The sequence below is a fragment of the Paramisgurnus dabryanus genome, chromosome 11 (assembly GCF_030506205.2).
Source record: "Paramisgurnus dabryanus chromosome 11, PD_genome_1.1, whole genome shotgun sequence".
Taxonomy (NCBI): Eukaryota; Metazoa; Chordata; class Actinopteri; order Cypriniformes; family Cobitidae; genus Paramisgurnus; species Paramisgurnus dabryanus.
Window position 1 is genome coordinate 23083404 of NC_133347.1, and position 23625 is coordinate 23107028.

The 23625-nt window shown below is 40.5% G+C and overlaps 1 protein-coding gene across 1 annotated transcript in view; it reads right to left on the reverse strand.

Moving 5' to 3' along the window:
- Positions 1-23625, reverse strand: part of slc15a4 (solute carrier family 15 member 4) — a 72602-nt gene that overhangs the window by 27498 nt on the left and 21479 nt on the right. Inside the window, exon 7 of the mRNA XM_065260053.2 lies at positions 9640-9798. Coding sequence (XP_065116125.1) covers positions 9640-9798 — 159 coding nt within the window. The remainder of the gene's footprint in view (positions 1-9639; positions 9799-23625) is intronic.

The window sequence follows — 23625 nt, forward strand, 5'->3', positions numbered from 1 at the left end:
AGAGTTAAAAATTGCCATTTAAAAAAACCTCACACCAAAGGGACAGTTGTGACATTTTAAAACATCCCCTGAAAAGTTAAAAACACGAAGTCTTGGTAAATTCCATGTACAAACACTTGACTGACTTTCCCATTGTAAAGATACAGGTATGTCTCTGTGCTTTTATATTTGCTCATTGAAGACCTGTCACCTCCGAATCAACAACTCAAAATGATTGAATATATCTTCATATATCAGGCCACTTCTTAATTTCATCCTCACACTGGTTCATTCATGGCAGGTGTAGTAAATATTAACTGTTTATATCATGTTTAATGCGTGCTCCCACTACGCCCCTCTACCGGCTGGCTATTAAAACGAAAGTCTCGGACCGGAGAGGAAATATGTCACATCACTTACTTTCGCGTTCGAGAAACAGGTGGATAGTTGAAAATAATCCGCTTTGCGCTGTGATGCATTACCACCTTGGGTGTGCATTATTTTCAAATAATTCAAATGGTCAGTTGTCAATTATTCCTTACATAATAAATTATATTTGCATTTTGTGTGGAAAAGAAGATCGGATTAACATCCGTGTAGCCAAGTCACATTTATGTGGTCAAGTGTAAATGGAACAGTTTGAACAAATCCCATAAGAGAAAACGCATGTAGTGACCAGGTGTAAAAAGGCCCAGTGTTACCCAGCGCATTAAACTCTATGGGCAGAAGCATGAAGTGTTACCCCTTGCACCACACAGCACCCAGGTCAAGTAGAGTTGAACAATATGACCGTACATAAAGCACAACGGTTGAAAAATGCCAAGTGGTACAACTTCTCTCTGGAACACAAAATTAGATCATTTTATGAATATTCAATTGGTTATTTCAATACAAAAGCAGTACATTATGACTCACTTTAACACTTAATAAAGCACTCAAGAGTGTCAGCAAGTGTATATTAGTATGGGTGGTCACTTCACCAATGTATGGTTTAAAAAATGATCTGTACGCCACACAGTTTCTTGCTGACACTATTGGGTGGTTTATTAAGCGTTAAAGTGAGTCATAACGTACTGCCATTGTCCTGAATTCACCCAACCATATATTCATTAAATGATCTCCTTTTGTGTTCCGCATGTGTACTCTTTCTTGGAGAGCCGCAGTCTCATAAATCCACCCTTCTGTGCTGCTATGCGGAGGTTAGAGCGGTCCATGACGCCTCCATTGAAGCCTTGACGGAAGTTATGTAAAAGAACCATAAGAGGCCTGAATAATAACTGACCGCTAATGCGCAAGCTTTGTTTTCTTCTTTGAAGTAACAATAAGAGCATGCAGGTTAATAGAGGAAAAAAACTTAAATCCTACAGTCTAAATGTTGTAAGCATGGCAACAGGAAACTAATGACTGTGCCTTGCGCAATATCACACAAAGAAAAAAAAAAGAAAAGCTGACCTTTTGCTGAATTATTAAAAAAACTCCCAAACTTTAATTTGGAATATTCTTGTCTAATTTTTTCCCTTGCTAAGTTTTAGCAGTGGCCGATTTTTCTTGCTTTGAAAACAACATTAGCCTTTAACATTTTTGGGAGAGAACCATATATAATTAAACTTCCCAACGGTGAAAAGGCTCAGTTAGGTTATCAAAAATGTCCCCTTATCCAGAGTACACACATATATAGTCTCTGCAGGTGGTGCGTGTGCACGCAAATGCATCTTTACAAAAATGCGACTCCTGAATCAACTCTCGCCTTCCGCTGTCATCGAACAGCCCGGGACAAAGCGAGCCGGCACTGAACTCCATTAGGATTTATTCAAACAGAATAGGGCCAAAGGAGGGAAATTTCCAGAGACATTTGTCACATTTCTTGTCATCCAATTTCCTGTAGGTTCCCCAGAGGTTGAGATATAGCATTGACGCCTAATTTTTAAGGGTTCTCTCTGCTATGGGAAAGCATTTGCATTTCATGTGCGGACTGGGACATGGAGACCTGGGGTGAGATGGAGAGTTTGAAGACTCAAGTATGAAAGTGTGTCAGCACAGTGCCGCACAGAAGTGAAGTTTTTCAAGATAAACCAGTGTTTAGCTGCTGTTGCAGTCACATTAAATATTAGTCTGCTTGCTTAAAGTAGTACAGTAGAAGAGCTATTTTTCCTAAAAGCTAGTTCCAAGATAATCTGTTTTGAAACTGACATGTGAGGTTCTGGATAATCTTCTGAATTAGCATGTTAGCATCACTTCTTAAAGCACAACACTTAAGATATAAATTTAAAGGAACATTTTTACCCAAAAATAAAAATTCTGTTGTATGTACTTTTACTCATCTCCATGTTGTTCTGATATAAGTCTCATATGACTTTATTCCTTGTGCTGGTCACACTTGAAAAGCATCTACATTTAAAGTCCTCATTAAAGTCGCCATAAAACAAAAGCAGCGATTGTCTTATTTTCCCAGTTGTGACGTCTATCCGAGTGAAACGGCTTCTGAAATAAAAAAGGTGGGGCTGGACTTGAATTCATCCATCCAGAACTGATTGGATCGTTAGGTCTTCCTGGACCCCACCCACCTTCCATACCACATTACCATCCCATATTATTATCGTTTCAAGGAGTTAATGATATTTGTGCTTTTGATTAAAGATTATGAGGGCGCAGTAATTTTTTTTTAAATAATGAAGCTTACAGATATATGATTTGTAAAAAATACAAAAATATTGCAAAAATTACAGTTTTTCAATTCAATTTCATTGTGACTTTAAATTGAATTAAAAATGAACAATTACTTTTTATTTGAATATTGCAGTGTTTATTATAAACAGTTTATCTGTGCGGGGCATTAATTTTTTTTTATTCATGTGCTCTCATAAATTTTAATCAAAATCTGAAAATGTCCTTCTGCCCACTGGTGGCCAAGGTTGCCAAGTTTTTGCACGGAATAGGGCTACTTTAATACTGTTGATGCCATGCTGTTTTTACATGTCTGCAGGTTAGATCAACCTGAATAATGTGATATTTAGCCTTGTGAATGAGTATTTTAACATATGAGCCCTGACAAAATGTTGGTTCTTTACGTTGGTTTTGGTTTTTCTTTTTCTTTACTGAACCCCACCCTCGAAAGCGATTGGGCTCGTTTTGGGGTAGTTATGAGTGGTAATTAGGTGGGTTTTGCTGTGAAAACCGGACAACCATGCTTGTGGTAATCTTTCTACGATGACATCAGTTTAAAGGCTTGGGCGGAGCATTCATTAACTCCACCCCCTCCAACTGGCAGTCTGTTGAGAGCTCCATTTCTGAATTAAACACCTACTTTTCTATATCCAATCAGTTAACAGACAAATCACAAGCCACGCCTACTATATTAATTGTGTGATGATCTGTTTCACCTGGAAATACGTCACAATATGGAGTAAAGTTTCACAATTTCCTGTTCATGGGGACACAAAAGCACCATAAAAGTACCAACCTGGATATTTCTATTGCTTTCATTAATGTGTACGACATACCGTAGGTTTTGTTCCTCATTCAACGCAGTGATTCGTGGGTCAATGTATAAACAACCCCCACCCGACCGACGTTTTCAACTAACCGCCCGCAACTCGCAAAAAACTATATATATATATTTATACATTTTAAAAGTAGTTATTGTTTAAAATAATGGCATAATTGCCATCTTTACTTCAAACGACCCGACTGCAACCCGAATATCATTAAAAAATATTTTTGGATGAATCGTAACCGCGGATAACTGCGGGTGACCGTAGGCACCCACTCATTTTGGATCAACTCACACATCACTGATACAAAGCTATCAAACAGCTTTGTGATTCTTAACTAATGTAAGAGTTATATGCCATAACATATTTTATGATACTTTTGTGAAACGTTTGCACCTCTGAAATCTCCCAATTCAAAGCATGTAATATTTACATGTGTAGAAAAAAATATCGAAAAATCAACCCCAGCTGTCCCTGGGACAGCATCTGGCATGTAAATGATGACAGAACATTTATTTTTGGAAATGTATTTAAGAATCTGCCTTGAAATATTCATGAAAATATTTACAAAATCAGTTGTTAGCACAGCACAGTAAAACTGATCCCTGGTCACATCTGTCCTCCAAATCATTCATGTTCAGAAGTAAAATGGCTTATTTAAGAGTAAAAGAGCAAATTTGGCACAGAAACCTCATCTTCATCATTCCACTGGGTGACATTCTATTCAGCGTCTTTAATCTTAATAGTTGTGATACTGTCTTCGCACCTTTCCAATTTCTTTATCATTTCACAGCTGGCTGTGATCAGAAAACGTCGGGCTGCCTCTTGTATTGATTTTCATAGCTTGATGGCTCTCTTCAGGCCTAAAAAGTGCCTGTGCAGATAGCGTCTTATAGCTTTCCACAATACTCCAACCCCTGGAGATGTGATGGAGGGGTGGAAGATTACACTTAGCCTTCCCCATCTCCTCATTCTGGAAATTCAATCAGGGGACGCAACGTCCACTGTGGACATATTATTGCAATAGCGCTGTGCCTCTTTCTTTCAATTTTTCAGTCCGCAGATAAAAAATGAAATGAAGATGTTAACTGTTAGGGACAGCCACTATCCCCATAAGAAAGTAGAATAAAGGCAGGAGTAAAAAGGATAAGGCTTGTTTCTTTTAGAACAGCGTGCTGAACTAACAGAAAGAGAGTTTTAAGATGTCTCTGTTTTGTACTTATTTGTCTCCTGAAATCTTCTTGGAAACATATTATTTTTCATTATTTTTCAATCAGAAAAGTATTTTATTAGGAAGCCATCTCTCATTGGTTTCTTATGAAAGACCTTGACAGTCCTTACAGGTCATGTAATTTTAAGGACCATAAGCCATGGGTAACAATCTAACCTTAAAGAGCGCCTCTAAAGGGGTACAGGAGAAATCCAGTTATCAGCAGTATTATGTTCTCTACAATTCTATATGATGGGAGGGTGTTTTTCCTGCTTGGCCAAATGCTACTTATTAGTCTTGCTGGTTCATAAAAACTAGGAAGAGGGGCCGCACAGCCTTTGATTTACTCTGTGCGTGAAATAGGTGTGAAATTACCAGTGTGGTGCGTGTGCCTAGGAGGAAAAAGGTAATATTTAAACACGACCTTGGAAGAAAACACAAAGGGGCGGAAATAAACCCAATGGTGTTCTTGGGGAGCAAAACACAAAGCTGATTTTGTAAAAAGCAGAATGTGAGACAAAGCGAATGGACACAGACATGTGTACACAAATACTTGTACAGTGTGACCACCAGTGAACGAATGACTCTTATAAGGTGGTTCTCATAAACTCATCTGTCTAAAATGGCTCACTTAATGAATCAGTTGGAGCGGTTACCTGAATAAACAGATGATTATCTCACTTTGCTGCAAGTCCTTACAAACCATGAGAATCCAATCAGTGTAAAACAGCGATTTAGTCATGAGATCATCAAGCAAACCAGAAAGGCTAACCCAACAGTAAAAAAATTCACATCTAACATATGGCTGTACATAATTTACATTAGGAATAAAATGGTAAGGTATCTTAATGTAATGTCCGATTGACTATTTGATTTCCCATAGGAAATGCCAAAAAAAATGCAAATTGCGACTACCGTATTTTCCGGACTGTAAGTCACACTTTTTTCATAGTCTGGCTGGTCCTGTGACTTATAGTCAGGTGCGACTTGTGAGTCAGTATGAATTAGCTTTAACATATATGAACCAAGGACAACATTACCGTCTACAGCAGTGGTCACCAATCCTGGTCCTGGAGGGCCGGTGTCTCTGCAGAGTTTAGCTCCAACCCTAATCAAGCACACCTGAAGCAGCTAATTAAGGTGATTCAGGTGTGTTTGATTAGGGTTGGAGCTAAACTTTGCAGAGACACCGGCCCTCCAGGACCAGGATTGGTGACCACTGGTCTACAGCCATGAGAGTCCGCTATATCCTGCTCCTGTATTTGTGTAATTCAATGAATTCAGTAATGTGGATTGACGAGTCTGCAAACTTGATAATCATTGGCTTGTTCTGTTCATTTAGCCTATTCAGCCTTCCAGGTACACTGTAAAACATTGTTGCCATTAACTTACTGTAGAAGATAAAGACTAAAAATGTTTCATGTTCATTTAACTTTGTACAAACTTGTTGTCAGTAAATAACATAAATGTCAAATCTACAGTAAGTTACTGGTAGCTAGTTGCCAGTAATACCCAGTAATACTGTAATTTCTACAGAAATTGTTTACAGTGTATGTTCTGTTTGCTATTGTGTATCGTGTAAATAACTGTTTGTATTACATTAACGTACGAACACAGATTCAGGCTGCTGTTCTGTGTGCTATTGTTTAGCTGAATAATGTGCCTTTACAGATTAAATGTCTGTTCTTCGGCTTGGATTTTGTGAAATACATTTTTAAATAAATGTGACGTATTGTCCACTGTGACTTATGTTTTTTTCTCTTCAAGACGCATTTTGAATTGATGCAACTTATACTCTGGAGCAACTTATAGTCTGGAAAATACGGTACAAACTAAACAGCTTTGTTACTTACTGATTGGCTGTTCCTAAAGTTTTGCTGTAACACGTGATTAAAACTAAAAATGTGTTACCAAAACTAGCATTGCTTTTGTTAAGTGTATAAACTACAGCATGTAGCATAATATGTGTTTTTTTTTTGTCATATTTTGTAGCCAGATCAAGTCATTTACTGCTTTCTACATAAAATCATCCTAATGTAAAAAGCATTCTGTGGAAATGCAACCTTGATATCTTTAATATTGACGGAGTAAGATCATGTCAGAGATTGGAATTAAGGTGATATCAAAGTTTGATGCTATTAATCTCATAATACGATTATGAGACTTTAGCCTGGATTTAACACACCGCAGCACAAATGGTTAGGATCAATTATTTGGTGCTGCCTGAAAATTCTCATCATGACAGAAACTGCTGTAACTATTGTACTGTAGATCCCAGTATTGATTGCAGATACAATGATAACAGAAGCCAAACATCTGCAATAAGTGCAATATTTTTGTCTGTGTAAAGTCCGATATTGAATGTGTTCTTAGTTTATTACACCACAGAAAAGTGTAGAATTAACCACCCAGCCAAAATGATATAATTTTAACAAACCTCTGCTCTCAAATGCTGGGGGCGTGTCTGCTGTCTGCACTGAAACCACGCCCACTCGCAAGAAAGCTGCCGTCTCTCTCAACTTTCAAATACTGCTACAACCTGAATGGATGCTCGCCATTGTGTTATGGACTAGAGCCATAACTGTTGGCTCTAGTGCGTCATTGAGTCACCGTTTTAGCCCTACCCAAATAATCCTGAACACAGAAAGGTTGAAAAACTGTTTAAAAGTGTAACTCCACAATTCAGTCCTACATCGTTCACAGGACTGTAAAGTGTTTCAGCAATACATTTCTTCTTACATTTATGTGTTAAGAAACAATTCTCTGAAATTACTTTATACTGACTTTAATTCTGTGCTAGGAGATTTAGTCCCATTTAATCTTTTAAAAATCATCTCAAGCACCCTTGCTTTATTAGACTTTCTTGTTTTCAAGTAGGAGCGAGATGTTTTCCTTGCCCATCTTAACTGCGCAACTAGAATAATGTATCGCCAAGAGTCGATCGATCGGCACTGATTGATATGGCCTAGAATTCCTTACCAAGCAATTTCAGCTATGGCTTAGACAAGAGCAGCAACACAAAAGCATGGCTGAGGGGAGTTCACTGCAGTTTTTAAAGGACACGCATTGATTAGTGCGGTCATTAGGACAGATAAAAGACCTTATGGAAAAACTCAACAATACACAGAAAAGACCAAGAGCTTAAATACACATTAAACACACTGAAAACAATTTACTGTTCATTTAGGCAAAAACAACATGCCTATACATTTCTATGTATGAGAAACTACATAGTATCTTAGCATAGCTATTTTATGTAATTTGTCATATGTGACCCTGAGGGTTTTCCGCAGAAAATGTGTTAGTTCGGTGGTAGGTTTGGGCGGGTGGGCGTGGCAATCAAATGTATGCGTCATGATGAAAATTAAAATATTTTAATAAAATAAATAAATAAATATTTATTTTTAAAACACTCAAATAAAACTAAATTTTGAAGAAACTATGACAAAAAATGAACACATACTAGATTATTAATGAATTTAAATGTTTTTAACAGATACCTCTAATGGGAATAACTGCGTGATGAAGTGAAACTAAAGGGTTAATAAACACAAACTAAAGCAGATGTTGTAGAACGTCTGGCGAACGATGATAGATAGCGCAAAAATGGTAAAAACTGATTATTTCCCACTATTAATTACATTATCTTAAAGGAGTGTAACTACTGTAGCATGTAAATAATGCACATGAATAAAGTGAGCAAGAGCGCTCAACAATTATATCCGATCAACAGGCACGTGAAACCTTAACAGGTAGCGCAAACAACAAAATCACCAGCTAACTTACTCTAAAATTAGAAGAACTATAAACTAATACAATAACAGGCTTAAATAAACCCAAAACATAAGTCCACTTACAGTTCTCACGGACACGTGTTTTATCAACTGGCTATCCTCCAGACATGATGGAGCACGTCTTATCTAATTTCGGCTGTGTGGTGCGCGTGCACGCTCGCAGTGTGAAACGCGTCTGCACTGTTTTATCAACATTGTTTTATCAACTGGCTAGTTATCCTCCAGACAGTGACGGTCCGGACCACATCTTTCTCATTTCGGCCGTGTGGCGCGTGTCCCCGCATGCGGTGTGATGCGCGTACGCGCTATTCTCCGAGATGCACTTGGCGGCCTTTTGTGCAGCGATTTTTGTTTTTTTTGGACAAGCTAGTTAAGGCGGTAGGGTTTCCAAGCTTAGGCGGGCCGCCTTAACTTACATATGCTGCGGGAAACCCTGCTGTGAAAACCCAGCTAAAGTAATTTTTTTAGATTTACTGTTTTCTACATTAAATCTTCCTATATAATGAAAAAAATTAATTATTAAATTATTAAATTTTAATTATTAAAATCAAACTTTGATGCTCCAAATCACATAGTTAGATTTAGCCTGGATTTCACAGTCAGGGTAGTCACATATGATAAGACCCAGTTTATACTTGGCCTTATGAATCACTGAATTTAAATGGGAAAACAGGACACATGTAAAATACGCTTTTGTAGTGTATATTTTTAGACCCACCTTTACTAGATCTGCAACAGAATAATCACACCAAACAAAACAAAACATGCCAAAAGTGAACACAACCTAATTTTCTGAACACAAGATTATTTTCTAAAACACACACTCCCGTTTAAGAGCACCCAGTAAAAAGTAAGCTACAAAAACAGGTCATTGAGAAATCACCATTGTTTGACATTACAACAAAGAGAACATTACCATATGAACACCCGCCCACATTAACATATCACCCCTGTATTCAGTTCCCAGCAACTTGACCCAGCCTAATGAACTACCGCATTAATTACATAAGGAGGTCAGCATTCAAGATGCACTTCAAATTTTTTCCTGAGTGTTTGTTGTTTGCTGTTGGGATAATTCCGGTTATAACCCTGAGGAATTATATGGCCCTCACCTAGGATTAATTAACATATTAAATACAGTGTGAAAAGTCTCAGAACCACCTACCTGCAATACTAGCAAAGACTTCACTGACGCCAATAAGGAAGTATTGAGGCACCTGCCACCATATAGCCAGATCTGCTGCATAGTAGGTAGCTTCAGCAACCGTCTGCTGGATGGGATCTTGTGTGTGGACGATCTCCAGCCTCTTTGTTTCCAAAATGCCTGAAAGGAGCAAAATTGAAGGACAGAGAGATAAATGGAAACATATCCCATACCTGAGAATTTGCAGTAAGCTAATTGGTTCCTCTGGGTTTAAGTGCATCAAATAGTGGCAGACTTTTATATCTCCTGGGGTGATTAATCGCCCGGTATATGACCATTTTAAAACCATCCAGGAGTAATTTTAAAAGCATTTGACCATTATTATCAACTATGTCTGCTTGGCTCTCGTTCATACTTGTTTCAGATCCAAAATGTACTGATGACGTTATCAATGAATGATGAACATTTGCTGTTCGTCAAAAATTTTAAAAGGTAAATTTGAAGTAAATATTATGCAGAATTGCATTTGCTATCATTAAATTGATTTATATTATATAAATATATCTATTTTATATCTACCATTACCAACACCACATTCTAAATATAATATTAGCTATAAAAATACAATTTAAATGTGTATCTGTGCATGTTTTTGGCTCAGGGTGCCTGAGCATCAGATGTATGCATGTCTGGACAGAAAAAGGGAATGTAACAGTAAATGAAAAAGGTACAAACAGTCCATTAATGGATTAAATGTCAGGTCAATAGCAGCGCTTTATGCAGGTTAAAACAGATTATCTTCCACACACACATACACTCACGCGCACACACACACACACACACACACACACACATCAGCTAGGTTTTAGCAGGTAATCAGAGAGGGTGACAGAAACAGAGATTGCCAGATTGGTCTATCTAACAGCTTGATCCAATAATAACCACGTTTCAGACCTCAATTCAGATAACTTATTGTGAATCTTAGAAACCTTCCATCACAGATTTACACGTAACCCTGTATTTGATACGTGCAGTGTTTCCTGCAGCACTACTGACCTGCAATGCTTCATCATTGCTAAATCTAAAGCACCACAGTCAAATCATATTCAACTTTCAGTCGGAATTGAAAGCAATGAGATATAAAGATCATGAACTGTGAAATTATGCCACATCTTTGTATTGCATTGCCTTCGATGGCTGCACTCAAACACAGTGTTACAGACAGTAACCAGCTATTTTATTAAATCAGCCAAAATAACTATTAAACACCTCAAGATATCACTCATATGATTCATTAAATCAGTCAGAGGAGACTCAACTCTTAGTTAAATTCTGAAGAGAAAGTTTTGTAAAATATTGAAGATTGCTGTTGCAAATTCTGAAGAATTTGATGTTATACAGCTGGTTAGCATAGATAAGGGTTTGTTGAGTGAAAGCATACATTTACATTATACATTAACATTTCTGCATTTGGCAGATGATTTATGCAAAGCTTACAGAGTATAAGCTGTAAGAATGGGCTGACAATTACAAAGCAGTTAGTGATGTTTAAAATGCTATTCACAATTTAACAATAACATTAACTACAACGATAACTACATTAGCATCCACAGCACACCACTGTACGATACCAATAATATTATAATAATTGACTTGTGCACAACAGTATTCGTGCACTAAAACCTTGATTTGCATTAACTAATACTGTAGATTTCTTTTCATAAAAACGTTTTCAATTGTTTTCATGTCATTGAACATTCAAATATATGGTTCTTGTTGCATTTACACGGCTCTAACCAGCGGATGTCCTTAACATGTTGCATTTTACCACAGTTTCCCAGTACAGTGACAGTAACACTGTTATACATCTTATCTTTAAACAGTGAATCTAGTTTGTGTTATCTATCATCTTATATATTAGTGTAGTCAATGTAGTAGAATAAAAACAAAATGTGGCAATTTTAACCGCAACAGCGGTGGATACCTGCGGTAATTTTATGTTAGGGACCTCTGCTATGAGCTTCTTTGTCAACCAGCTGCCAGTAACTTACTGTAGAAGATAAAGACTGAAAATGTTTCATGTTTATTTAACTTTGATATAACTGTTGCCAGTAAATAACATAAATGTAAAATCTACATTAAGTTATTGGCACCCAGCTGCCAGTAATACCCAGTAATACTGTAATTTCTACAGATTTTTTTACAGTGTAGGTTAGAAAAAAATGAAATTGCCTTTCCATTGTAATAAAAATGTATTATAATGCATAAATATTTGATTTACGTACAATGTAACAAACTAGAAACATAGTTTTGTTTATAATAGTAGTAATAACAATAATAGTGAGTATGTAAAAGAAATGGAGGGGAAATGTTTAAATATCGATAAAATCTTGCATTTCATATGATCATTCGCCACAAACTCAAAATACTACATATAACAAAACTCCTTCTCATCTTTCACCCACCAACCCCTCACCCAAACACCGAAAGCTTTTTCTCTGATCTTCGGCTGTGGCGTGTCAGATTTAGATTGGAATTCAAATGATGCCTGAAATAAAACAGTCTTTGGCTATAAAAGCGACCTGCTGCAGATTACAGACTTCACTTTTGCACTTCCTAACCCAGACAGAAAGAGAGATTTTAAACTCAGAGAGGGAAAAAACATTTATTTTTGGTAAAAATTTATTGGAAGTGGAAATGCCCCTAGGTATCGTCTGCTATGTGGCGGCCATTCGTGCGTTAGCAGTTTTGTTGTCAGAGCAGCTTGCCCTGGAAAAGCCGGCATCTGAGAGCAGAACAACAAGTGTGTCCAGGTGTGTGGGCATCATCTGTGCCTGCAGGCAGCTTTGGGTTTTGGGTTGTGCCACTGCCAAACACCCATCTGTTTGGGCAACGTTGTGTAAATGTTGTTAGGAGGGTCAGGACGTGTTTGTCGGTATTTTAAAACCCATCTAAGCCCTGCTGGGTTCAGCTGAGGATTAAAAGTGCTCCAGTAAAAGTGCTCCAATACACACAAGCACATACAAACTTGCCGACCCTAGAGATAATATATACACATACACAAAATGATTTGCTACTCACTTTCATGTGCATTGGGCTGGTGCTTCACACAGTTATTTTCCAGGTTGATTTTGTGGCAGGACTGTGATCAAATTAAAGTACTGTATGGGAGTTTGTGCTGACCAAATTAAAGACTCTGTAGGGAGTTTGCACAGAGTCCAAAACTCTCATTAGAAATGTCCGCACGTTAAAAAATAAGTATGAGCTCATGTTGTGCAAATCACATTTACACACTGCCTCAGAACCTTTTGTCCATCATAAAGTAATCACACAATTCAGAGCCACCGTACAAGCAAACCCCAAAATCAAACTTCCACTTCAAAACAAAGGGTGTATGAAAAATTATATTGTGCTTAAGTTAGCTAAACAATGGCTTGTTGCTAATGTCATTCATCTATTTGAAGTGTATGGTGCTAACAATATGAAGACTCCTTTTTGTATTGTATTGTTAATTTTTTCAAGTGTGAAAACCACTACTCTAAGGCGATACTTTTGGGTTTATATATGTTGCAGAATGTTTCCGCCTTTCGATTGGTTGCAGCCAAACCGCGCTGCTGCTCGCCAGAGCTCGCCGCTGGCTCTCATTGAAAATTAATTACTTCCGGTCACTTTGACGCTCTCGCAGGTGGCAATGTAAACCCACAATTACCCATACCCCTACTCTCCAGTGCTTTAAATATAAAGCTTACACAAAACACTTTCTGTATTTCCATAACGTGGCATATTTCCAAGAGAAACTTGACATTTGAAAAAAATTTGATTTTGTCAATTGGGTAGTAACTGGATTATAAAAAGTGGACTTGCCATAAAACAAGACCTGAATTCCAGTTCACAACCAATTACACCGTCATATATTTGTGACCTTGTAGAGATCAAGTGATAAAACTAGAAGTGAATCACGTAATTACATTTCAATAAAGCCTATTAGACCCAGCAATTTGTCTTAAAATAAATAGGGTCAATTGTATTTTCATGTTGACTTTTAATAGCTTGCATTTCGTATGCATCTCGCTTTCGTCTTTCCTGTTGCTTCAGGGTTGCCACATTCATAGCGATAAAGCTGCCTTTCACAGATTCGGTTAAAAGCTGCAATTATTTAACATTATTTAAAGATATTTAATTTCATGCACGTCCTGGACTCTTTCAAATCTTTGTACAAAGACCTGCAATTTACCTATACGCTGCGTGCGCCTGCAGGTGACAACTGTTTTGCGTGTGTGTGTATATATTAATGTACTCGGGAGAGCAGGGGGTATGAGACACGGTCGAGCTAAGAAATAAAAGGAAACATAAGGGGGAAAGAACTCCTTAAAGAATGAACTATGTGATTACTATAGCTCTGATATTAATGATGGGCACTAAAAGACCCTTTTCCCAAGATATCTCATCTTTATAATAAGCTCCATTAGTGGGTCCCATTATGTCAAAAACACATGCTCGTACCACTCCCATGAATCTTAATATATACAACATGCACATGCTGCATCTACAATGGTCCTCCCTCACACGCGTTTCTGTTGAATATATTCACACCCAATAAGCATCTTTAAACAGTGATTGTACGAGGTAGTAAATTAATAAGTCATTGTATGCCATTGAGTGGTACAGAGGACGGGATGTCCCCCCTCTCGAGAAAGAAACAATGACTCCCAAAGGTTCTCATTAGTCGGATCTCTAGAAGACACACACACACACACACACACACACACACACACACACATTCTGGTTTCCATGTTTTGTGGGGACATTCCATAGACGTAATGCATTTTATACCATACAAACTGTATATTCTATTCCCCTTACCTGCCCCATTCCCTAACCCCAACCATCACAAAAACCTTTCTTGTACCTTAGATTTTCAATAAACATCATCTTGTTTGATTTATAAGCTTGTTTCCTCATGGGGACATCAAAATGTCCCCACAAGGTCACAAAAACACTGGTATTCCTATCTTTGTGGGGACAATTGGTCCCCACAACGTGATAATTACCAGGTACACACACACACACACACACACACACACACACACACACACACACACACACACACACAAAGTAATATGTATGTGGTTTGCAGATACTAATTTTGCAAGGGTGTGCCAGCAATTTCCCTCCTCACTCTTGGCTACATCAAAGCAATGGTTGTTATACGATAACATCTGCATTGTGCACAGACTGAATATAGACTTCCTATGTGTTCAGACTGTGTTATGCGATATCAAGGTCATATGCATCTGCATTACTTTTACAGTATCAGGCAGAAATGGTTAGCATTTTGAAAATAATCAAAATGTACCATTTAATGGTTTGATGAATTGATCTTTTTACGTGTGGATATATTTCCTACTAAAACAAGAAAAGGAATACTGGGTTGTTTTCAACCCAATGTTGGGTCGAACGAAGACAAAACCCAAACAATTAAGTAGTGATTTAACTATTCTGGGTTGTCCAATATTAAATAAGGATAATCCCAACAGTTGGGTTTTAGGGTGTTTTCACATATAGTTCATTTTAAAAGAACCAAACCCAGTTCACTTTAAGTGAACCAGAAAAGGAACTAGCCGAATGTGAACTCAGTCCTTTTGGTGTTCACAATAAAGTGGACTCAAAAGAGTACCCAGTTCTTTTTTTGGTCCCCTTCAGAACTGAAGTGATCTCAGACCCTTTCTTGTTCACATCACAACTTCATAAGAACTCAGATCCCAGCTTTCTGTGTAGCAGCTGATTTTGATACAATGTCAAAACGACATGCAAAGCGGACCGGGACCTCATTGATTTCACATATCAAAAAGAAATCGAACCACAAAAGAACCCAAAAGCGAACCGTACTCAGACCACCTCCGGATGTGGTCTGAGTTCGGTTTGCTTTGGGGTCCTTTTAGGGGGGTCTGAGATCACTTGGTTTGTTCACATATACACCCTGAACTGCTCTGAGAGCTTTTGGAGGGCTCAAACGAACTAGGTGTGAAAACACCCTTAAATAACCCTATTCTGGATTGTTTTTACACAAATATGGGTTGAAACAACCCGGATTTGGGTTGAAAGGAACCCAACTGCTATATGACACATCATTTTTTAGAGTGTAAACATTTCCTGGGGTTAATTTCATGGATTTGTTGGGTTTGTCAATTTTTTGACCCAGTGCAGGTTTGAAAATAGCCCAACATGAGTGAAGTTAGGGTGAATCATATCAAAGTTTTGGTTTAATAGCCAACAGTTTTTGGTTTACATAACAAACCTCAAACAAAGTTTTGGTACCTGCATGTGCTAGCCTGAAGGCAAGGGGAGAAGACATCCTCATTACAGAGAGCATTTTATCTTTGTCCTTGCAAAAATGATGAGTTCTAAGAAACACCATTCATTTAAAATACCTACACTGTCAGAAATAAAGGTACAAAACTGTACCTTTTCTGTCACTGGGGCTGTACCCTAAGTTTCTGTTTGGTTCCTTTACATGAATACAAAACAGAATACAATTTTGGGTAGATTACCGTACCTTTAAGACCTACATTGTTAAAAAAAAGTCAAAATGTGTACCCTAGCTGTCAGTGGGGCAGCACCCTTTAAAAAGGTAATTGTATGGAGCATAAGGTACAGATAGTAAACATTTAGTTCCAATATGTACCTTTGAAATACTAATATGTATTTTTGAGTTACTAATAACCTCTCTTTGGTCCCAGTATGTACCTCTGAGGTACTAAAATGAAATCCTAAGGTGCAAAGCTGTACTTTTTAAAAGGGTACAGCCCCAGTGACAGAAAAGGTACAGTTTTGAACCTTTATTTCTGACAGTGTATACATGTAGGTTGTCACTTTAGCCAACTCTAGAGACTACAGTAGCATAGAGCAAGTCTCAGAGCCTACAAAAATAAGTTAAAAGTTACAAAACTCCAATTTAGGGGTTTGTAATTAAAAATGCTGTTTCACGCTGATAAGCACAATGGGAGGGATCGGCAGGTGATGCAACTACGGATCCTCAATAGGCGAGATCATCTCATTTCAGTTATCTGGACTATAGAGGCTACAGCCTTGCCTTCGAAGGATCCAGCCTTTAAAATGGGGCATACTAGCAGATTTTGTTCTCAAAGTTAAGGTGCATTCACACCGACAACAATTTGCAACAATATGAGATGGCAATTTCTGGCAACATGAGACACACTGGCTGGTGATGTGAGAAAGTTGACCAGAGCTGAGCTTTATGCAAAAAAGCAGAGACGTGATGCGATGACTACCAATGCTGGGTAACAGGAGCATATTAAAAAGGCCGTCTAGCAACCAAAACAGACAGACTCAAATACGCAATTAAATTGGTTTCAGACCTAAAATTTACAAAGCCCTAAAGGTCACGAAAAAAAACGGAAAACCAATGTTGGTTGTTTTACACGTCACTCAGAAGTCCTCATTAAGTGGATGGCTAGAATAAACCGCAATGTGAACCGCACTTGATGCAGATTGTGGGTAGACCATTAAAGACAGCTGAATTATGTTAGTCAACAGATTAAAATATATTACAGTGTTAGATAAGCAACAGCAAACACCTAGAAATATGCAATCATCCACCAAATCACAATATCAATCTGGTTATTTTGACTGTATGGAGTTTGTCTGAATTTTGGGATGTTTACTGCGTAAAGAATCCCTCATGATGACTACAAACCCGCATTCATTCGGTTTGGTGGCAGCCGAGACAGAAGAGGAATTTAAAAACGTCTAAACCTCTCTCTCCCTCTCCGTGCGGAGCCTGACAGCGGTTTGAAAGAGAAGGAGAGAGTACGAGAGAAAGGGAAGGAAAATATTCATACTTTCTCACACTCCACGGCGCATCTCCCAAAACTCATCTCACTCAAAAAGCGCTTTAGTCTGAAATATGTCAATGTCGGGATGCAGTGCACACTGTCAGGCTGACTAAGCTTGGTTTAATCCACTGGGCTGAGGTGGAATTGGACCGGGAACAGACTGGAATTCTGGGTGCAGTCACACTGAACAATCACATGCTGCCGACCTGTCAGTGGTATCACCTACATCATCTGAACATGCACTTCACGAATTTCTCAACGTGTGTCTCAAACTTTTGTGCGTGCATGGACACAATCTCAAAAACTGACTTTTCATGGCGAGACATCAACAGTGCACAGTTTCAGGTTCACTGTTCTTCAGAGGGTATGAATGTGCAAGATACACTTTGAAAAGATACACTGTCTCTCAAAACCTAAAAGAGCAAGCTGCCTTTCTTACAGCCATCCTAATCATGCCTCTCACTAGTGGTCTATCTCAAATGCTAGAACAATCTTGCTATGTACAATTTAACCTTTTTCAGCTTTTATGTGAAAATATAATCATGATATCTTTAAGACCATGTTAAAGATTAAAATCAATGTGAAATCAATGATTGAATTCAAACTTGGATGCTAGTTAACCTCATAATTAGATTATGAGACTTTAGCCTGGATTACACAGATAGGGTTACATATGTGACCATATGCTGTGAATGGAAACCTCTTATGTCACGAATATGTCATTATACGGCTCAAGCAGTTAAGATCTGTGCTATTACCTCGTTTCAGCCAGTTTTAGCAACATGCGTCAGAAAGCAGACGCTCTGGGCCGGATCTGCACCAGATCCACACCAGATCCAGTGACTTTGGCCTGGATCTGGTCAAGATGCGGCCCGGAGTCATCTACTTTCTAAGTTCCCTTTAAAAGAAAAACAAGATACAATGTCACCAGGTGACATTCACAACCTGGCTTTGGGCCATTTCTTATTGCTAAGCCCAGAAGTAGGTGTGCACCGATAAATGCCGATATACACTAATAATACATGGCCAAAAACTCTTCTGAATCGCACAGCCGATATAATTCACAGCTATTTCATGTACTACGGCTTTTGATCAGTAACGGTGCATTCACACGGAGCTTAAGGGTTAACGCTTCCCATTCACTTTTAATGGGTGACGTCATGCGTTGCCAAACTGAATTGTGGATCCGTCGGCGCCGCGTCAGTGCCGTTGCTTGCGGCAGAAGTTGAACATTTCTCAACTTTTCAAGCGGCAACACGTGCGTCAGCCAATCAGATCGCCTTATGCAAATAACCTAGCCAATTATGTTTATGGAGGACCGGAGCATGTGTACCGGCCACTGTGATTGTCTTTCGGCCACACTTCAGACAAGCCTTCCGCTAAGCGTTAACGCCCCAACTAAATAACTGTTAGTTTGAGTCGCTTATAACATGCATTTGAAAAGCAACACTCGCCAAACATAATCATTATATTCTTTATCATCATAAAAATACCTGAAAAGGTTTGAAGAACAGCAATATAAATATATCCTTAAGCCATTTCCTGGAACTGCATGTCATAGTGTATGGTTCTTCGTCTACAGCGCATATTGAGTTTCTGCATGAGAGCGCCCTCTGGCTTTTGGATACAGCAGCATTTCACCGTAATTCATTAAAAGTAGGGCTGCACAATTTGGGAATTTTTTTCCCATTGCGGTTATTGATGCTTATATTGCGGTGTGCCGTTGCGATTATAATTAATGGTAACATGAGTGAACTTGATGGGTTTTAAGAAAAATCCACACACAGTTTAGTGATAATGCGTGTATTTGTAAAACTAGAAATGTTTTTGTATTGCCACGTGATGTAGCAACTGCTCAGTGTCAGTAATCCTAAATCCAAAATACCGCCATACAACAGACATAGTTCCCTTTCAATACGGTTCACTTCGCATTGCGTCAGTTAGCTGACGCTATGGGGGAAACTCCTGTTTACTCCGTGACTGAAGCCTATTGGTTAACGTCTGTACAAAGTACAGACCAATGACGTTTGAACCCGCGCGCGGGAGGAACGCGTCCCTATATAAGCGCGGTTCAATCGTCAGGAGCTCATTATTTTCTCCTTCAGCGCGAACCTCTCGCTGCTCCGAAGAAAAAGAAGAAGCCTTACCTCGCCGTTGACAAAAGCCCTGCAGCGGAGTCCAGGCCTAGCGTCTTCCCCTGCCGTTTTCCGGCTGAGAACCGAAGATAGCAGAGTCCAGGTCTAGCGTCTTCCCCTGCCGCTTTCCGGCCGAGAACCGAAGATAGCCTTCGCTTGCCGTGGTACGAGCCCTGTGCAGCGGACACACGCCTGACGAGGTCTCCCCTGCGGCCGCCCGGTAAGATCAATATTTTTAATATAAAGCTATAAGCTAAAAGAGCAGGCGCTGTTGTAATAGCGTCCAGCACAGCGGCTCGGTGAGCCTCTCTGCTATGAATTTCCTCCGAGCGCGTTACCGGTCTGGCACCTCCCACGCCGGGACCGCGCTTATGCTTTGGTTGTCTTATCCATGTTTCGTGCTCCCCCTGCTGTTCCTCTCTCGCCGGGATGAACACACGGCGAGCCATGAGACTAGATGGATGCATAGACAAGCACACACGGACTAACCCCCCCTGTGTTCTGTCACACCGCAACCGTTCATGCTTACAGAGTCCCTTCGCTCCTCTTACATTCAGTGGCGAGATCTCTGGCACATATATTAATCCCCCGAGTGCATCGGGTGATACCGTCACGACGCATGGCTGTTCTGTCTGTGTTGCTGCTCCCCTCTGCCGTTCCTCTCTTGTTGAGATGAACAAGCGGGGAACCGTAGACCTGGATAGATGCATACGACAAGCAAACACGGGCGGTCTGCCCCTGTCTCTGTCATAGCACAGCCACTCGTGCTCCACGCTCGCGGAGTCCCTCGCTCCTTTCCCCACAGTGGTGAGGTCTCTTAACGGCTTAGCTAGCACGCGGTATTACGGCTCGCTGCCTCTAAATGCAGCTGTCCAGTGTTCAACGATTACAGAGCTTCATGCCCCTCCCCTCCTGGAGCGGCGCGATCTCATTCGTCTGCTCGATAGGGCCGATTCGCCGCTATTGGAGCACCAAGAACACTCATTATAAGAGAGCTTCATGCCCCTCCCCTCCTGGAGCGGCACGATCTCATTCGTCTGCTCGATAAGGCGGACACGCCTCTATTGGAGCGCTAAAACACTTATTATAGAGCTTTACTGGCCTGACCCGATCTCACTTCAGATAGCTCATTCTTTGTCTGCCTGGTAATTTCTCTCTGGTTTAGACGGAATCAGAGGCAGAACGAATTTGTTTATAATATACTGAGGCCCGAATACCTCCCTTTATTCAGTCCCGTCCTATATCAGTGCGCTGAATATTGGTACATTCTTATATATATACCCGGTTTTTCTGCCCTTTTAATAAACGGCAAAACCGCGGGCCTCACGGCAGACTTCCTCTCTGCGATGGGTTCAGTCTGACATTAAACCACCTAGACATACTACCCTGCTCCGTGAGCCGTTCGGTCACCGTCACTACTGAGGCTTGTGCACCTGAACGGCTGAGCTCTGGTCTCCGCAGCACAGCTGCATCAACAGAGAACGAAACTGTCTGGGAGAAAAGGGGTTATGTCGCGCCTCGGCTGGACTGCCCTGAAATGTTTTCTGTGTGCTGTTTATCCAAACATACTGTGTAATACTGTCGGCTATGCGACCTCACTATAGTGGCGAACGGTATTTAATTCCTCTAAAAAGAGTAATTTCCGTGCTTACTATACTGTGTTTTGACACCCACGGTTGTACGGTGTCTCTAAACACTTTATCGCCTTACTGACAAGCAATCAGTAATACGCACACACGGCCCGCTGTCCATAATTCTATCGACGCTAGCCGAAAAAACCCCGGTTTGGCCATATACTGTGTATTGACACCCCACGACTGTACGGTGTCTCTAACACCTTTCTGCCAAATTCGCTCGCAGCCCACCTCAGTTTCTCCGCTACGATGCTGATGGCGCAAACGAGCACGGTCTTACGGCTGTTATTTTCTCTTCCTAGAGGAAGGACAGCCTCAGACTTTTGCATGGCTCCAAGCGTTTGAATCGCGCCCTCTCCGGACGGCCACTCAAAGGCTTACAGCCAAGCGGTTTATGACGTTTTTCGGCCATATAGCTGATTTATATTAGCGGATCCGAAGACGCTCACACCTCCGCTCCAATACTCGGAGATATTAAGGGTAATATCAACCTCAAGTGAGCTTGCTACCCGCCACAATAAGTTCCAAAGCTTAAAGCGCGCGCACAGTCAGACGCGCGCGGCATCTCGTTTAAGACGGGCACACGTACCCCTCTAACGAGCCTCAGAAAGCTGAATATCGTGGCATTCTGTTCATAAGTCCACTTCAGTTTGACTAAGCAAAGGTCCCGCCCCGAGCTGACGGCCGGGAAGCTTGCTTAAGTTACACACGGCTGCATGAAGTGCTGTCATTACGAGCTAGCCCAGCATTTGCTGTGGGTTGAACACGCTTTACGACGGCAATCAGCCTTCGGCGCGTGGAACGCCGTTTGTCTCATATAAATCACCTTGTACTGTGAATACGGTACATTAAGAGGATGATTTAGCACTGCAGCACTCTCGACCGTGTTATTGTGATAATGCGGTCGGGCAATCTACGGTGGTTTCATTATTTACCGAACCAGACTGAGATCTCGCCCCCTGAACAAGCTGACGAGTCATCTCCTTTATAAACTCATTGCATCGCTTTATAAGCTATGTTCAATCAGAGTGATACGCATCTCATGCTTAACTACCAATATTAACCCATTACGATGGGCGTGCGGAGATGGCATCCGTGGGACACGACCTACATTACGTGCCTTATGACACATTGACACAAGCTGCTAGGACCCCTTTCACGAGGCGTCCTTATGCAAAGTCTGATCCATTCTGTCTAGTGACATTTGAAAGTCAAAACCCCCCGCGAATCGCCGGTGGAACACTTTTCTCCTCACTACAGAGGCACGGCGGCTCTCTCCCCTACCTATATCTATGTGGCCGTGATAACAGCGAACCACGCTTTTACGACCGACCATTCATTTACTTCACAAGCCTGTCATCTCTCAGATGCGGACGGCGGCGGTAACAGCGAACCATGCTTTTACGGCTGGCCATTCACTTTATTCATAAGCCTGTCATTTCTCAGATGCGGACGGTGCCCGAGGCACAGCGCTCTGGAACTGTCCAAGGTCCTGTATGACACATACGTCTGACGTACATCAGACGATCAGCTGTTCATCTGCGTCACAGATCACTCACTAGAGCACCTGTCAATACAGGCTATTTATGGATCGTTGACGTTATCACCTCCCGTGACAATTATGCTCACTTGTCTTAGAGCATGGGCATGGTCTTAGAGGTTTCTCATTGACAATTGTGACACGGCCGGCTGGTCCCCGCCGTCCACGTTGTCAGTTTACAGCTTCGACATCCCTGCTTCGCGCACTACTGAGGTTTGTTGCATTAAAGGTGCGCCCATTAGCTCACCTGTATGCACGATATGGTTTTTAATTATATGCGTCCACCGTGCGCTTAGAGAAGCTCACATGTACACGCTATAACATTTGGTATACAATAAGATGCGCTTGGGAAAGCTCACCTGTATACACAGCTGTGTTATGCTTTGTGACACATACATTGTTGTTCATCTGTGTACGTTCACGGTGCGTTGGGTGCCCACCGTTACGTTCATCAATCATATCTGTACACATTCACGGCGCGTTCTGTGCACTGATTTATCTATACGCATTCACGGTGCACTGAAGAGTTCACCCGTGTGCGCACAATTTATTATCAGAACACATGACGGCGCGCTCGAGAATCTTGCCGGCCTGTGCATTATAACACTCTGATTCATCTATATGCATTCACGATGTATTCAAGTGTTCACCTGTGCCCGTGCAATTTATAGTCAATACACATTTACGGCGCGCTTGGAAAGCTCACCGATCTGTGCACTATAATACTACCTATATGCATCCCGATGCGCTCGAGGGTGCACCTGGGTTCACACTATTGTGGTATCTGTATAATCCCACGCTACGAACCGTTCTGCCGCATATTATAGTCAGATCGGCCGTTC